We start from the raw sequence: 18,923 nt of genomic DNA on the forward strand, positions 1-18,923 counted from the left end.
CAACATCTCTTTCCTAGAGCATACCTCCTCCCCCAGCTAAGCTATGGTATTTTACCCACATGTTATGACTGCAGTTGCATTCTTGAAGGACATGGTACAGTTTTGTACCTACCATAAATGCAGATGTCCGATAGACATGCAACTGCAGTCGGATTTTCCCTCCCTCCATACCCCTCTATGCCTAGGGTCCACTCCTATCCCTGTTTCTCTTAGCTGGGGATATCTGTTATGGTGTATTTGTTTTATTGCTCATTTATTTGTCTGGAATCCTGTTTTTGTCTTCCAAATTTGATTACAGCCTTCCTTGGAGGGCACCTGGCATCTGGGGCAAGAAACACTGAAGAAAATGGCGTCGGCTGATGCTTATATACTCCAGCCGCTCTGGCGTCGGAGAGAAATGCGACATCAGCCGAAAGCGTCGGACCCAGACTTTGGAATCCGGCCGACCGAGGGCTGCCTGAGGCAGGACAACCCATATGTTATGACTGCAGTTGCATGTCTATCGGACATCTACATTTATGGTAGGTACAAAACTGTACTTTTCCTGGACTCCAATTTAATGCTAGAGGTACTGTTTGTATAGCAGGACTTGGTTGTTGAAGTTATGTAGCACTGCTGTGTTGAGGTACTTACAATAACATATCTCCAAAGGAGAAGTCTGTCCAGTTACAGATCTCTCAATCACCCGTTTGAGTTTTGCTTTGTATACTTGACTGTAAGGTTGCACCAGTCCTTGTTTTCTTGTTTTTGTCTTTTACTTGGGTTTTCTTTTATAATAATGCTTGCTTTCTCCTGTGGACTGAATACTTTCTGGTAGCGTGGTTACAAAATTCTTACAAAATTGCTCATTTGCTCATCCTCCATACTTGCTTCATCCAATTTTTCAATATTTACATGCACATTTTATTACAGATTTAGAGTTTTTCTTTTGTGTAAAGACCTCATCATGGCACCTTTCAGTCATTTTATATATTAAACAAAACTAGTGACTGGTAACTCCTTTTTGTAAAACAAATGTAAATGTAGGTAGGTGACGAGAGTGGGAGGAGTGGATTGGATGTGAAAACTTTGCTGGAGTAGCATGCTTTGCAGTGTGAGAAAACCCTGCTTTCGAGACTTAAGAGCACAAACTACTTTTGTCTTGCATGTACATTTACTGTGAGTACTGTACTCTTGCGTAATTTATTGTTGTGCTGCTTGTGTCATGTCTGGAATGACAATTGTCTATAAATACACGTAACTTAATTTCTTACAAACAGACCTGCATATGCAAGTCTCTGTGTTCCTACTGAAAAGTGAATTTAAGTTCAAAATGTCTTGCCTGATGAGAAATTTCTCAGTGTGTGTTTTAATATTAACATGTAAGGTTAAATGATTTTTATAATGTTCAGTTTAAATTCTTTTCTGGTTTTAGTTGTATTTATGCATTTTTTAATATTTTCAACAGGCTTTAATAGATGAAGACCGACTACTGTCAAGATTAGAGGTTATGGGAAACCAATTACAAGCTTATTCAAAAGTATGTATCCTATTGAGTGCTTTAACTCTACCTCTGCACAAGTGTCATACTGATTTTTCTGCATAGGTTAACATTTTTATTAGGATTTCAGTTTAAATGAACTTCGTATTCATGGAAATATGAAGTAAATAGTTAATTTTGTATAAGGTAACTGTGATGGGTACCTACTCTGGGTCAGCAGTCAAGGAGACTATATCATCGCCACTGACTCCCGGTGAGGGATGGTGACTAACAGCAAAGATGGATTCACACAATATTTTCAGATGCAGCTCCCCTGCATGAAGCACAATTTCCCTTAAGAGCACACAGGGAGCATGCTCCAGACCTGGGGTTGGACACTCTCTCTTTCTCTTTCTCTTTCTCTCTCTCTCTCTCTCTCTCTCTCTCTCTCTGTCTCTCTCTGTCTCTCTCTCTGTCTCTCTCTCTGTCTCTCTCTGTCTCTCTCTGTCTCTCTCTCTGTCTCTCTCTCTGTCTCTCTCTCTCTCTCTCTGTCTCTCTCTCTCTCTCTGTGTCTCTCTGTGTCTCTCTCTGTCTCTCTCTCTCTCTCTCTCTCTCTCTCTCTCTCTCTCTCTGTCTCTCTCTCTCTCTCTCTCTCTGTCTCTCTGTCTCTCTCTGTCTCTCTCTCTGTCTCTCTCTCTCTCTGTCTCTCTCTCTCTCTCTCTCTCTCTCTCTCTCTGTCTCTCTCTCTCTGTCTCTCTCTCTCTCTGTCTCTCTCTCTCTCTGTCTCTCTCTCTCTCTCTGTCTCTCTCTGTCTCTCTCTCTCTCTCTCTGTCTCTCTCTGTCTCTCTCTCTCTCTGTCTCTCTCTCTGTCTCTCTGTCTCTCTCTCTGTCTCTCTCTCTGTCTCTCTCTCTGTCTCTCTCTCTAATTTCTCTCTTAATCGTTTTGTGTATCTTGTGTATGGAAATTCTGGGCTTTTTGCATAATAGTACATGCATATAAATGTTTCAAGCACGGGCGTTAATGCCCTTCTAGCTTGCCAATATACCAAAACACTTGTTCCCATAATAAATGCCCAAGTTGTTCTTAAAAATATCTAAACTAGTACTTGCTTTAAGGTAATTTGATAGTTTGTTCCAAGCATCAGGTACTCTCAGAGAACCAATTAGTACATAGGCTATATGATGATTCTCTAGTACTTTTTGATAACCCCAAACATTCCCAGAGGTAGTTGTCCCTAAATGCCCTATATACCTGAATAAGATCTCCTCTTAAATATCTGTTAGTCTTTCATAATAACTTAGATTTTCACATCCATGGATGCCGTGTGTATATTTCCGCTGTACTCTTTTCAGTTTATTCATGCTTGTTTTCCTATAGGGTTTCCATATTGTTATTCCATACTCTGGTTTGGGTCTAACAATGACTTCATTATGTTTGATTTCCTAGACTTTATAAATATTTTTATACAACCTATAGTTCTATAACTGTCAGCCAATTGGTTGATATGATTAGAAAAACTCCTAGCTGAATCTACCCGTATACCCAGGTCCATAAATGAGTCTACTGTTTCAATCACTGTGTGCTGTATTAAATATTCACCTTTCATTTTATGTCTCCCAAATCTCATATGTTTAGTTTTTGATGTATTTATCAACATATTATTCTCCTGTGCCCAAATGGTCAATTTAGTCAAATTATTTTGCAGACATGTCTTATCTGTAATACTTGTAATCAGTTTACCCAATTTCAAGCAAACCTACACAATTTCTTTTTTATCCTCAATAGGCTTAAGTTTTAAGTTAGGCTTATTCAGGGTATTACTTATCCGTAATGCTTTCTCTTAACAAGATTGTTCCCTCTTTATGATCTGCTTTTGGTTTACTCTTACTATGTTTTAATGTAGTAGTGCTGTATTGGGTTTTGTAAAACCTTACAAGATTGCTGTAGTCTGTTTAATGTAAAACATCACGTTTACATGTGAATTTTCTGATGTCCTTCAAGAATGCAACTGCAGTCATAACATATGGGTTGTCCTGCCTCAGGCAGCCCTCGGTCGGCCGGATTCCAAAGTCTGGGTCCGGCGCGTCTGATGTCGCATTTCTCTCCGACGTCAGAGCGGCTGGAGTATATAAGCATCAGCCGACGCCATTTTCTTCAGTCTTTCTTGCCGCGCGGTGCCCGAAGCAGAAGCAGTTCACAAGTGCCGGTCGGTCAGCTCCTGTGTTCTTCGATTCCGAAGTCATCAAAAAAGCTAAGTACCCCATTGGGGACCTTTTCTTGCCTCAGCCGATGTCAGAAATTACTGAAAAAGTTAACAATTGTTTGTCTTGTGGTAAACAAATACCTCATAAGGATTTCCACTCTTACTGTCTTCCTTGCCTTGGCCCAGACCACGACGTCTCGGCCTGTGTAGCCTGTGCTCGCTTCAACAAACGCACTCTCAGGCACCGGGCGGAGTTCGCTGAAGATTTTTTCGCGAAAAATTTTGCTTACACAATGCCGCGGATCTTCCGACATCGCAAACTCCAAGAAACGAAAAGACCGGGACCGACATCCTCGCCCGCGTCTCACCGACTCCATGCCAAAACCTATCGCGAAGTGCTCCGGTTCCCTCTGAGACGGTCTTCCACCGCTCCGAACCGAAGACACCGCATTACCGACGACTCCGATTCTGGATATCACTCCGACGCCAGTTATTGATTTTCCTCCGGATACCGAAACCAAGGAAATGCCCGAGACCATTGCTGTAGACAAGGTCACTCCTGCACGTGGAGCTGCCAGGCCTCCTATGGCCATGTCTATTAAGGCCTACACTAGGGCAAAGGCAGCCAGCAAAACAAAACATCTTACTACTAAAACCTTACCTCAGCCTACTCCAGAGACACAAATTATGTCTATGGCTGCTGATTTAATTTTTATGATTAGAGGTTCACAGGCCCATCCTGAGAGAGGATCCCAGCCTCCTTCTGATAAAGGCCCTGGGTTGAACCCTCTGACCCTATTCCGTCAGATGAGGATTCTGAGGGCTCTGTCCACTCTGATAGCCAGGAAGAGCTCTTCCAGACCTATGAGGACTTGGATGCAGAGGATTCCATCCCTGCCTCCCTCCTGAGGATATTTCTTTTGGGGAAGTTCTGCATACCATGAGGGAACATTTCAAGTGGCAAGGCCAGGAATATTCTGATTCCAGAAAACGCCTTCGGACTTTCCTTAAGAAGCCACAGCACAGGCCCTTAGCTATTCCTCCTGTACTTGATGTTTTGGATGATTTATATTCTGACTCTAGTGTTACCCCTGACTCTCTTCCTCCTGCTCCAGCCAAGCCAGACAGGTATTACAGGGTTCCAGAAACACATTCCCATTTATTCAGGGCCCATACTGCTGATTTGGAAACTATTTCACAGGGGCCTAAAGGAGTTTCAGCTTCCACCTCTAAAAATCCACTGCCCTCCAACAGGGAAGCTAGGTCATTAGAGAGATGGGGCAAAAAGGTTTACACTTCCACTACCTTATCTGAGAGCTTTGAATTGCCTTTTTCATATGTTACAATATCAGGATTTCCTGTTAGAAGATTTACAAAAAACATTGGCCACTCCTGATCCTTTAGACAGGAAGGCTTTGCAGGAAGCTGTACATAATACTTAGCAAGTAAGCAATCGCTTCCTACAGTGTGGATATGATGCACTGGAAGCTTCATGTAGGGCAGCTATGACAGGGGCAGTCATTCGTAGACATGCATGGTTAAAAGATCAACCTCTACCAGATCATGTAAAGGCAAAACTTCTGGATGCACCTTTGGAAAAGAACAAGCTTTTTTGTGCTAATGCTAAGGATGTGTTGAAGACCATCGAGGAAAAAGCAAAATCAGTTCAGACGGTGAAAGATTTCCTCCAGGTTCAACCCCCCAGATTCAGTAGGAATTGGCCTTCAAAAAACTGGTCCTTTCCTAATCCAGAAAAGTTTCAAAGGGGGTAAAAACAGACGTGGGCTTCGAGGAAGAGGCCAATACAGAGGTCCACAGGGGACGACAATGGCAGCCAGGAAACCAAAGAAGCGGCCTTGGGGTTTCACCTGCCCCACAGCCACAATCTCAATGACTTTCCTCTACTACCTACCAGGGAACAAATAGAAGCTCCCTTGATGGAAATTATCTCTGTTTGCAAAAATTGGCACAGACTGACAAAGGACAAATGGATTTTGGACATTATAGACCGAGGCTACAGGTTCCATTTTCATACCTTGCCAAGAAAACAAGGCATGCCGAACCTACCACAAAACCAGAGGGCAGAGGCTATCAAGCAAATCTCTCTGCTGACTCGGATGAAAGCAATAGAAAGAGTTCCACAACAAGAACAAGGCCAGGGGTTCTACTCAAGACTGTTCCTTGTTCCAAGAAAAGATTCTCAATGGAGCCCAATACTGGATTTGTCCGCATTAAACACCTTTCTCATAGTACCAAAGTTCAAAATGCTGACTCTACAGCAACTCCTTCCCATGCTGGGCAAGGGGTCTTGGCTGATTACTCTGGACCTCAAGGAGGCATACCTGCATGTCCCTGTCAGACACAGCTGCAGAAGATACCTCAGATTTCTTGCAGGGCCAGAGCATTATCAATTCTCAGCATTGCCATTTGGCTTATCTACTGCTCAGTGTATTCACAAAATGCCTGGCTTCAGTAATTGCTCATTGCAGGCTCCAGGGGATACAAATTTACCCGTACCTGGACGACTGCCTCATACAAGCGGATGACAAATTGATGTTGACAAAAAACTTGGACTATGTCATACGATTACTTCAAGCTCTGGGATACACAGTCAACTTCCAAAAGTCAAGACTGCAGCCATCCCAGCAAATAATCTTCTTAGGAGCCAAATTAGACACAGCCTCTCAAGCTTACCTGACAGAAGACAAGCAAGAGAAGTTAACTCATTACTTCAAAGGTTTAGCAAAACTCATCCAGATGACTGCAAGGAGATTCCTACAGGCCCTGGGTTATGGCATCCTGCATTCTCCTGGTTCCATTAGCAAGACTACACATGAGAAAGCTTCAATGGTACCTAAAAAGCATTTGGTCTCAGCACAGCAAGAACTTGGAGACAACCATACTGCTCATTCCATGCCTACAAAAGGAATTCCTATGGTGGGCCTCGGTGAGCCAGGCAAACACAGGTATGTCATTCAAAACCACAGATAACACAGACCATGACCACAGCCTCAGACCTTGGATGGGGGCACATGGAAGGCAGGTGTATACAAGGACAATGGTCTCCAAAGGAAACACATCTGCATATAAACCAAAAGGAAATGCTGGCAGTAATGCATACCATCGAGGCCTTTCAACACCAACTTCAGCAAGGCCATTTACTGATACGGACAGACAACACCACTGTGATGTGGTATATAAACAAGCAAGGGGGCACCCACTCTTACCCCCTTTGCAGACTGACGATGCATCTTTGGGAAAAATCACTGAGCCTAAACATCCAGTTACAATCCCAGTTTGTTCCAGGCAAAGACAATGTGTTGGCGGACAGCCTAAGCAGGAATTTCACAGATCCACGAGTGGAGGTTACATCCCAAGATCTTCACACAACTCACTCGACATGGGTCAGGCCAGAAGTAGACCTATTTGCCTCTCACCTCAACCATCATCTACAAAAATTCTGCACAAGGACATACCATCCAAAAGCTTGGAAAATAGATGCTCTCTCATTCAACTGGAACTTCCTAACAATCTATGCATTCCCACCTCTGCCACTGATGACCTCAGTATTACTAAAGATCAAGGCAGAGAGACCCAAGGAATCATAATAGCTCCGACTGGCCAAGACAACACTGGTACCCACTACTACGAGCATATGTTACACCAGGAGGTGGGCCCTTCCCCAATGGCCTCTACTTTTGACTCAACACAATTTCAAAACAGTGCATCCAAACCTTCAGACACTGCAGCTAACAGCCTGGGAGATCCCATAAATAACCTCAACCTATCTCTCTCCAAGGAAGTTCAGCGGATACTAACAGAGGCTCAAGACCATCCACCAGAAAGGTTTACTTAGCAAAATGGAAGAGATTCAGCAATTGGAATACCAGCAAGGGACATGATGCATCATTGTTGAACATCCCACTCATCTTGGAATATTTGGCAGATATGCTAAAGAACGGCCTCTCATATTCTTCCATAAAGATACATGCATCAGCTATTTCAGCTAGATATAACACTGATCCTCCTGTCTTTTCACACCCTTTCTAAGGCACCTCAGGGGAATCAAGAACATTAAGCCACCAAGAAAGGCCCCAGTGTCAGCCTGGGACCTCAATTTTGTCCTAGAAAAACTGACTCTACCTCCATTTGAGCCAGCAGCTTCAGTTGACTTGCAATTTCTCTCATGGAAGACAGCTTTCCTGTTGGCAATTACCTCAGCAAGAAGGGTTTCGGAACTACAGGCCCTAATGGCAATACCACCGTTCAGAATTTTTCACAGAGACAGGGTTTCATTAAGGACCAACCCTACTTTTATGCCAAAGGTGGTATCTAGGGTTTCTTTAAATCAAGCTATTCATCTGCCTGCTTTCTTCCCCAATCCTGAGAATAAGGGGAAAGACTGTTACATACCTTGGACATTCACAGACAACCGATACTACCTGACAGAACCAAGGCCAGTTGGAAGTCTGAACAACTTTTGTAGCTTACGCCTGCAGTCCAAGGAAAAGCAATTTCAAAACAGACTATTTCAAAATGGATTGGACATTGCATCAGATTCTGTTATTCCTTTCATGGAAAGAGTGTTCCAGCCAATGTCAGACCACATTCCACCAGAGCTACAGCCACCTCTACAGCATTCTTAAGAGGGGTGCCTACTAAGGACATTCTAGAAGCTGCTACATGGAGCTCCGTGCGTACATTCTCCAAACACTACAATCTCCCTCTATACTCCAGATCCAGAGCAGGCTTTGCTTCGGCAGTCCTGCAGGGTTTGATTGCCACACCTTTTTTTTTTTCCTAGAGCATTCCTCCTCCCCCAGCTAAGCTATGGTATTCTATCCATATGTTATGACTGCAGTTGCATTCTTGAAGGACATAGTACAGTTTTGTACCTACCATAAATGCAGATGTCCGATAGACATGCAACTGCAGTCGGATTTTCCCTCCCTCCATACCCCTCTATGCCTAGGGTCCACTCCTATCCCTGTTTCTCTTAGCTGGGGATATCTGTTATGGTGTATTTGTTTTATTGCTCATTTATTTGTCTGGAATCCTGTTTTTGTCTTCCAAATTTGATTACAGCCTTCCTTGGAGGGCACCTGGCATCTGGGGCAAGAAACACTGAAGAAAATGGCGTCGGCTGATGCTTATATACTCCAGCCGATCTGACGTCGGAGAGAAATGCGACATCAGCCGACGTCGGACCCAAACTTTGGAATCCGGCCGACCGAGGGCTGCCTGAGGCAGGACAACCCATATGTTATGACTGCAGTTGCATGTCTATCGGACATCTACATTTATGGTAGGTACAAAACTGTACTTTTCCTGGACTCCAATTTAATGCTAGAGATACTGTTTGTATAGCAGGTCTTTGTTGTTGAAGTTATGTAGCACTGCTGTGTTGAGGTACTTACAATAACATATCTCCAAAGGAGAAGTCTGTCCAGTTACAGATCTCTCAATCACCCGTTTGAGTTTTGCTTTGTATACTTGACTGTAAGGTTGCACCAGTCCTTGTTTTCTTGTTTTTGTCTTTTACTTGGGTTTTCTTTTATAATAATGCTTGCTTTCTCCTGTGGACTGAATACTTTCTGGTAGCGTGGTTACAAAATTCTTACAAAATTGCTCATTTGCTCATCCTCCATACTTGCTTCATCCAATTTTTCAATATTTACAAGCACATTTTATTACAGATTTAGAGTTTTTCTTTTGTGTAAAGACCTCATCATGGCACCTTTCAGTCATTTTATATATTAAACAAAACTAATGACTGGTAACTCCTTTTTGTAAAACAAATGTAAATGTAGGTAGGTGACGAGAGTGGGAGGAGTGGATTGGATGTGAAAACTTTGCTGGAGTAGCATGCTTTGCAGTGTGAGAAAACCCTGCTTTCGAGACTTAGAGCACAAACTACTTTTGTCTTGCATGTACATTTACTGTGAGTACTGTACTCTTGCGTAATTTATTGTTGTGCTGCTTGTGTCATTTCTGGAATGACAATTGTCTATAAATACACGTAACTTAATTTCTTAAAAACAGACCTGCATATGCAAGTCTCTGTGTTCCTACTGAAAAGTGAATTTAAGTTCAAAATGTCTTGCCTGATGAGAAATTTCTCAGTGTGTGTTTTAATATTTAACATGTAAGGTTAAATGATTTTTTATAATGTTCAGTTTAAATTCTTTTCTTGTTTTAGTTGTATTTATGCATTTTTTAATATTTTCAACAGGCTTTAATAGATGAAGACCGACTACTGTCAAGATTAGAGGTTATGGGAAACCAATTACAAGCTTATTCAAAAGTATGTATCCTATTGAGTGTTTTAACTCTACCTCTGCACAAGTGTCATACTGATTTTTCTGCATAGGTTAACATTTTTATTAGGATTTCAGTTTAAATGAACTTTGTATTCATGGAAATATGAAGTAAATAGTTAATTTTGTATAAGGTAACTGTGATGGGTACCTACTCTGGGCCAGCAGTCAAGGAGACTATATCATCGCCACTGACTCCCGGTGAGGGATGGTGACTAACAGCAAAGATGGATTCGCACAATATTTTCAGATGCAGCTCCCCTGCATGAAGCACAATTTCCCTTAAGAGCACACAGGGAGCATGCTCGAGACCTGGGGTTGGTCTCTGTCTCGCTCTCTCTGTCTCTGTCTCTCTCTCTGTCTCTCTCTCTGCCTCTCTCTAGGCCAAGAGGCCAACACAAACCTCCACACTGACCACTTTGGAGCTCTATGTCCCTGTTCCCAGTAGCTGACGCACGCACTTGGATATTTGAGTTTAACATACACATCTGGGAAAAGCTGGCACAGATTTATTGGCTGTGCCACTTTCTGCCCGGACTGAGGTAATCATGCTGGCACCAGTCAGCTACCCTAAGACTCTTACAAAGGGTACCAAATTATACTGTGTAAAATTAATACTAATATAAATGGTAGGTTGTGACCAAAGCAGCAAGGCTTTCATGAGTGGAAGCAGTGTCACTAAAACAGGCATAAGTACTCTCAAGTTGTTAAAAGTATTCTTTAAAGGCCCAGCCGCAATGAAAGGTATTAAAATATTTAATGATAAATAAAACAGAAAACAGGAGAATACTGAGTACAATAAACAGAGTTTCAACCACAGAGGTATAAAAAGTAATACAGTTGGATAGTTTCTCACAATTGCAGAAAACAATGCTAAACTATTCTCATTAAATGCCCCTGACTGACTAAGAATTACTCTTCCCTGACCATTTACTGAAGCAAGGCAAGCTGATGTGTGCTGAGTGTCTCACCATAGCAAAAGCCAGATGATGTTTATCTTTGTCTGTGTGGATGTGTGATGTATATATATATATACATATATATATATATATATATATATATAGATATATGTGTGTGTATGTAGATAGATATTTAGATATAGATAGATAGAGATATATATATATATCGATATATATATATATAGAGATATATATATATATATATATATATATAGAGAGAGAGAGATATATATATATAGATATATAGATATAGATAGATAGATATATATATATATATATATATATATATATATATATATATATATAGATATATAGATATATATATAGATATAGATATATATATATATATATATATATATATATAGAGAGAGAGATATATAGCTATATATCAATATCTATCTATATATGTGTATATATATATATATATATATATATATATATATATATATATATAGATATATAGATATATATATATAGATATATATTTATATATATATATATATAGATGTAGATATATATATATATAGATGTAGATATATATACTCCGGTCAGAAACCTTTCCTGTCAGGTTCCAAAGTGCTGCTGCGAGAGTTCCAAAGAAACCAGATGCTGTTTAGAGGAGAACACCACCTCTGGTCACCTGACTCTGGTACAATGCACACACAGAGCTTTGCTAAGATTTCAGATTTTCCACCCATCCAGGGTTCTCTGATAAACATACAAATTTGATCAGTTACAGTACAACCTAATGTACATGCATATATTCTTTCTGTTCAGCAAGTCCTACTGTTGATGCATTTTAACACAAGTAACTTTACAATATATTTTAACTCAAACATCTGTACAAATCAGTGTGATAGTCAAATAACCTAAAACTTTTTAGAAAACTCCATCTAGCTATACCGGCATATGTTAGAAAACTCCATCTAGCTATGCTGGCATATGTACACATGTACAGCCCTACTCCCTCTTGCACAGATGACGCTACCTAATAACATCACAGGAACTATAGAATTTTGTAAATACATTTTTGAATGTAATCCTTGAAATTTTAACTACACTTGTCTTCTGATTGGGAAATATATTTTTTATAATAATTTTCACAGTATGTCATCAAAACCTTTTAAAAAGGTAGTTTTTGGGGTCAACACGTGGTGTCTGTCCTTGTAAAAGTGGTTTTAGATAACAAATGTGATTTGTGTCCACAGCTATTTGAAGGAAATGCTGCAGTTTTCATTTGCTTTATTACTTCTGATGTTTTTCCAGATTTGGTAATGGGAGGACCCTACTTGTCAGCAACATAACCAGACAGGCTTTTAATCATCTCAGCATCTGAAATTTTGTCATATTTACTAGCCCTTCCAATTTTGTCCATATTGCACTTCTGCATGTTGTACTAGCATCGGAGAACTGACTCCAGGCTGTATTACTCAGTTCTTGGTTAAATTTATTACAATGTTGTTTGAGCCTTTTCTGTGATCATATCTACTTTCTAAGCCTGACTAATAATTTTTACTTGTCTGTTTAATCACTTCTTTCATAGCTGATAGCCTCTTCCTAGACTTTTGTGTTTTTTTGTCACTTTACCCTTTCAGAATAAAAAAGGCTATTGCTAAAGACATAGAAGTGCCAAACCAGAGTTTAGCACACTCTTCTCTTTAGTAAACACAAAACTACTACATACTTTTTTGAATAATTAATTTGCTTCATTAGGATTCAGGTTTCCTTTTTTATTTATTTATTTATTTTTTTAACCTCGCCTTTACTGTTTTGCATGGTAGTGGTTTTGCCACTGTATAGTTAACTTTAGGACTCTTATGTTAGATTTTTGGAGACTTTTGATTATGGAAAAATGGATCTTTCAAGAAAGAAATGTTATGTGGGCACAAAATTTTCCTAAGGTAAACACACTTAATGTGTGTTCTGCTTAACTGAAGAACATTTCACTTGAAAGTGATATTTCTGCATCATTTACTCCTGTAGCTGTTAAACATAGGAAAATAAGTTGTATACATTGAAAATTTGGCTTTGTGACCACTCCTGATGGGGCATCAACCTTGAGCTTTGCTTTGGGGGTTGGCGCTTTCAGCCTTTGAGACTTAACCCATGCCTTCAAAAGATCTAACTAGGTTAGAGAGAAAAACAAAGTATAAAACTGATGCATCTGATAAAATAGGGATTTCTTCTTGTTCTGCTGTGTCTAACATTCGTGTTGGCAATTTGCATGGTAAGTTATCAGTTAAACTTTGTCAGAATATAAAAAAGTAGATATAATTGTATATTGAGAAGTGTGTTGAATGTCTGCACCTCTGTGATCATCTTCTGCTAGATCCTTAAGAAATCATTCCGTTCTCATTATTGTCTTTGGCTATGAAATGATGGTGGTAGCCTTATTAAGGTAGAGAAAAGAATGTGTCTCCCCTCTCACCACTCTAGTAGAGTGGGGAGAGGACCAAACTGTGTTTTGTTTTTCAGCCAGGGCATTCTGGTTTTCCTCACTGGCCTCCATTCAGGAGCTGGGTCCAAAGAGAGTCCAGATTCCAGCCATTGGTAGATGTGCTGGCATTGATTGTGGTCTTGACTGTTATTTCACTGACTTTGCGACTGATGTGTTGCTGTCAGTACTTTCTTCGTTGCCAGGTTATGCCTCTCATGGTTTGCTTCAGTGTCAATATTCATGACGCCATTGCAGTTGCTAGAGAGCAAAATTTCAGACTTTGGGTAGTCAGCATGGGAGCCCGAGTTAAAATGTGTCGTGCGAGACTGACTATGTTGAGCACAATGCCGATGTGTTCCTATTGGCATTGATGGGCTTTGACTTCTGGCAACATGATCTGTTCTCTTCAACCTTGAGTGTGGTGTGGATATCTGTCAACCTTGAGTGTGGTGTGGATATCTGTCTCAGTAGTGGTAATGCAAAACTGTCCTGCCTTTGCCATTTATTTCCTCCATTGGTACCTGTTCCAGCCAAGACATCAGTTTCATTAGGATGCATTTCTTCAGCACTTCAGCCATCCTCCACCTTCTCAGTCACCAGAACATGACTGTAGGCCCTTAGCAGGATCCATCCCTAGTGTCTGGTTCATTACAGATTTCCTGATTCTTGGACAGTTTGCTTTTGAGAGACCATCCCGTGAGAAGCATAAATAAAGGAAGAAACCCCTTTTCTCCCTTAGGGAGTCTCACACTTCAGATATAGATGATGATGAGGGCATGAATTCCCAGTATTTTCTCTAGATGACTCCATGTTTAATGGAGTCCTTAAGGCATGTCTGAGATGTTGATGGCCCTCGAACTCCACACATCTTCACATGGGATTCTGTAAGAAGCCTTCTGGTTTCCTCTAATCCTCCTCTTAGGTGGTTCCTCTATTTTTCCACCAGTTCATTAAAATTGGAACTCTGTTGCTGCAAACAGACAAGATATATACCTTCAAGTTACTATTTATTTATTTTATTAACATTTGCTTACCAGGATTGTCCACTGGGTCCAGAACTCATTTTCAGTGAAGGCCTGGGGAGAAAAGCTCAATTCACAAATCTAGAAAGTATACTAGACAGTATAATATATTCAGCAACATTCATAATTTCAATATAGATACACTGAGAACAAGATTTTTTTTATATACAGTTCTATGGTCTATGATTTTCTATAGATAAAAAGATAGTGAGAAAATCCAACGCATAAATAGGAACATTTTATCTACAACAGCATCCAGAGTTTCAAAACAAATACATCAAGAATAAAGATTTTTTTTTTACAGTTCTATGTAGTGTGCAAGATTAGTTTATTTAGGGTTGGTGTTATCATTTTATATAACCAAGATATGATGCATGTCAGCACAAATGGCCCATTATGGCTAGATAATGAGATTACATGCAAATTTATAATGAAGTTTATATTCACAAAGAAAGATTGTAATTGTTTTTGGTAGAAGATCTGCTGATGTTCTTCGTGTTTCACTGTTTCAGTCACTACACTTGGGTTATCTGCCTGCAGGTAGCCCTCAGCCGGCCTGAATATCAAAGTCTTGGATTCCTGCGCCAGATGCTGTCTCTTCTACCATGATGCCAGGTTGTCAGGGGTATAAAACATGCAGCCGATGCCATTACATCAGTCTTTCTTGCCGCATGGTGCCCGAAGCAGAAGCAGTTCGCAACTGTCGGTGGGCTGACTCCTGAAATTTTCGTTTTCGTGTTTCAGAACAGAAGTCTTCAAAAAAGCTAAGTAACCCGTTGGGGATCCTTTTTCTTGCTCTTAACCGAAGTCAGTAAAAGTTAACAATTGTATTACCTGTGGAAAGCAAATACCTCATAAAGATTTTCATTCGTACTGCATTCCTTGCTAAGGCCCAGACCACGACATCCCTCGCTGTTGGTTTTCTGCCTTATTCAACCCCCAAACTATTCGTCATCGGTCTATTTTTGCAGCAAATTATTTTGGTACTCGGTATAACTATCCAGAAATGGTTCTGGTAAGCCATCCAACTACCGATATTCCGAAAAAACGGAAGGATAAAGACAGAGACAGACTGCATAGGTCCAAAACTGCCGATGACACTTCTGTTAAGCTAGTCACCAGTCCGGTACTCAGTGAGGCGCTTTTGCAGCCCCTGATACCCGCTACTTTAGATTCGCAAGCCTCTACTGAGACCCATTTGGAGTCCAGTATGCCGCGAGATGCTTCTTCAACTATGGAACCTGCAGATGTGTTTGTCTTGGATAGGTCCGGAACCGCTGTGCAGGCACCGGCTTCTGAGGGTTTATTCAGGTCTACGGACTTGTATTTTAAACCGACGCCATCTTCTTCATCGAGGCCTAAAACTCGACCCACACCTAGAAAACCATCCAAACCGCTTGGTCAGGCCCATATGCCTAAAAAACAAATGCTTAGAATGGCTGAAGACCTTGTTACTTTAATTAGGGGAAGCCAGCCTTCCCCCTCTGAGACCTAGAACTGATTTTCCTCTGATTCTTCTGATCAGGATTCTGATATTTATGATGTCCTTCAAGGATGCATCTGCAGTCCTAACAAATGGGTTGTCCTGTCGTCAGGCAGCCCTTCGGTCGGCCGGATTCCAAAGTCTGGGTCTGGCCTCGGCTGGTGTCGCACTTCACCCGACGTCATCTCTGCTGGTCTTCGGGTATAAAGGCATCAGCCGACGCCATTTTCCCCAGTCTTTCTTGCCACGTGGCGCCCGAAGCAGAAGCTGTTCGCAAGTGCCGGTCGGTCAGATCCAGAGATTACTACTACCGAATACTACCGAAGACTTCTAAAAGCTAAGTACCCCGTTGGGGACTCTTTCTTGCCTCAGCCGATGTCAGAAAAAGTGAATAACTGTTTAACTTGTGGGAAACAAATACCTCATAAAGATTTCCACTCTTACTGCTTACCTTGTTTAGGCCCAGACCACGACGTAGCAGCCTGTTTAGCCTATGCTTCTTTCAACCGACGGCTTAGGCGTCGGTCGGAGTTTGCTGAACAGTTTTCGGCTCAGATTTTGCGTACATTATGCCGCCGGATCCTCCGACTTCTCAAATTGTTAAAGACGCAAAGAAAAGACCGACACTCGCGGTCAGCGGTTTCGGCCGAAACCACGGTTAAGCAAACCGCGAGTGTCTCGGTTTCAGCCGAAACCGAGCAAACGGGTCAATCTTCAGCCGAATCCATTACTACTACCGAGGCTCCTGCTACCCTAGTTGAATCGGCCTCTGAAGTTTTGCCTACTAATGTGGTTTCTCTAGAATTATCGGACACCATCTCTTTGGATGTCTCTACCCCAGCACGTGGTGCTGCTAGGCCTCCTGCAGCCATGTCTATAAAGGCCTTTGCCAGGGCTAAAGCAGCCAAAACTGCTAAGTCTGTACCTGTTAAGCCCCCCTCTCACAGGCCCAGTTCCAGTTCCCAAATGCTTACTCTGGCAGACGATCTCATCTCTTTAATAAGGGGATCCCAATCTCACCCAGACAGGGCCTCTCAACCTCCAGAAAAGAGACCTAGAGCAGAGCCCCCTGAGCCACTGTCCTCAGATGACTCTTCTAATGTTTCAGACAATACAGACCATCCAGAAGCTCCTTTTTCTACTTATGAAGATTCTGATGCTGAAGAATCTATTCCTTCTGCCTCTCCACCAGAGGAATTTTCCTTTGGGGAAACCTTACATGCCATGAGAGAGCAATTCCAATGGCAGGGACAAGATTTCTCAGATTCAAGAAAAAGGCTTAGGACCTTTCTACACTTACCGCAACATAGGCCCTTAGCTATACCTCCAGTTCTTCCTGTTGTGGATGATGCATTTAATGATGTTTGCACTGCTCCTGATACTTTACCTCCAGCCCCTGCCAAGCCCGATAGGTTTTACAGGGTACCAGACACTCATCACCACCTATACAAGGCTCCCCTTGCAGATCCTGAGACTATCTCCCAGGGGCCTAAGGCAGTAGCTTCGACCTCAGCGAAAAACCCTCTCCTTCTGAAAGGGATTCCAGGTCCTTAGAGAGATGGGGCAAAAAGTATACACCTCTGCTACTCTCTCAGCTAGAGCTTTGAACTGTCAGTTTCATATGATCCAATACCAAGAGTTTATGCTTGATCAGTTAACTAAGAAACTGTCCTCTGATGATTCCTTAGATAAGAAATATGTTTTAGAAATGGTGAATAACATTCAGCAGGTTAGTAACCATTCTTTAAAATGTGGCTATGATGCACTGGAGGCTTCATTTAGATCAGCCATGACTGGCACAGTTATAAGAAGACATGCATGGTTGAAAGAACAGGTCTTGCCGGATCATGTTAAAGCAAAACTATTAGATGCTCCTATGGATAAGGTCAGTCTATTTGGTTCTCCTGCCCAGCAAGTAATGAAGAAAATGAAAGAGAAGGCAAAATCTGTACAAACAGTTAAAGATTTCTTACAGGTTCAGCCCCCAAGGTTTAGCAGGAACTGGCCTTCCAAAAATTGGTCCTTTCCAGACTCCTCTAAATCTCAGAGAGGCAGGAATAGACGTTCCAGAGGCAGAAATCAATCCAGAGGAGGTGCCTACAGAGGACGCCAATGGCAAGGCAATAACCAACGAGGCACAGACACAACCACTGCCACTACAAGAGGACAAACGCAGTGACTTGGCTCTGACACCGCCTTCCAGGGAACAAATAGCAGCACCCTTAGGCGGAAAGTTAGCCTTATTTTCAAAAAATTGGCACTATATCACAAGAGACAAGTGGATTTTGCAAACTATAGACCAAGGCTACAGGTTTCATTTCCACACCTTACCAGTAAAAAGAGGAATGCCAAACCTACCACCAAATCAAAAAACAGAAGCTCTAAAACAGATAGCTCAATTAACAAAGATGAGAGCTGTGGAAAGGGTGCCACCTACAGAACAGGGCAAAGGATTTTATTCCAGACTCTTCCTAGTACCAAGAAAAGAGAAAAGTTGGAGACCTATTCTCGACCTCTCCGCTTTAAACACATTCATCATTGTTCCAAAATTCAAAATGCTGACCCTACAGCAACTTCTTCCCATGCTGGGCAAGGAGTGTTGGCTGGTAACTCTAGTTCTCAAGGAGGCATACCTGCACGTCCCCATACGACCAAATTGCAGAAGATACCTCAGATTTCTTGCAGGATCAGAGCATTATCAATTCTCAGCATTGCCCTTTGGCTTATCTACTGCGCCCAGAGTATTCACAAAATGCCTGGCATCAGTAATCGCCATTGCAGGCTACAGGAATCCAAATTTATCCATACCTGGACGACTGCCTGATACAAGCGGACAACGAAAGCAAGCTGACACAAGACTTACAAAGAGTCATTTGCTTACTACAAGCCCTGGGATACACAGTCAATTTAAAAAGTCAAGACTGATACCATCCCAAACAAGAACATTCTTGGGTGCAGAATTGGACACAGTAAAACAGATGGCATTCCTAACTGCAGAAAAACAAGAACATCTCCTCTTTACTTCTTGGCATTAACAAAGCA

At 41.6% G+C, this 18,923-nt stretch overlaps 1 protein-coding gene across 6 annotated transcripts in view; it reads left to right on the plus strand.

Annotated features, from left to right (window-relative positions):
- Positions 1–18,923, plus strand: part of LOC122807767 (sarcolemma associated protein) — a 2,306,558-nt gene that overhangs the window by 774,130 nt on the left and 1,513,505 nt on the right. For 5 of the 6 annotated variants that reach the window (XM_044078776.1, XM_044078778.1, XM_044078780.1 and 2 more), the window contains exon 1: positions 9,896–9,967. In XM_044078776.1, the coding sequence (XP_043934711.1) occupies positions 9,938–9,967 (30 nt within the window). In that variant the 5' untranslated portion in view covers positions 9,896–9,937. Of the gene's footprint in view, positions 1–1,447; positions 1,520–9,895; positions 9,968–18,923 lie in introns of those variants that run through there. The other variant, XM_044078786.1, reaches the window with a different exon arrangement.

This window comes from Protopterus annectens, chromosome 7.part1 (assembly GCF_019279795.1).
Source record: "Protopterus annectens isolate FY-2018-M chromosome 7.part1, PAN1.0, whole genome shotgun sequence".
Taxonomy (NCBI): Eukaryota; Metazoa; Chordata; order Ceratodontiformes; family Protopteridae; genus Protopterus; species Protopterus annectens.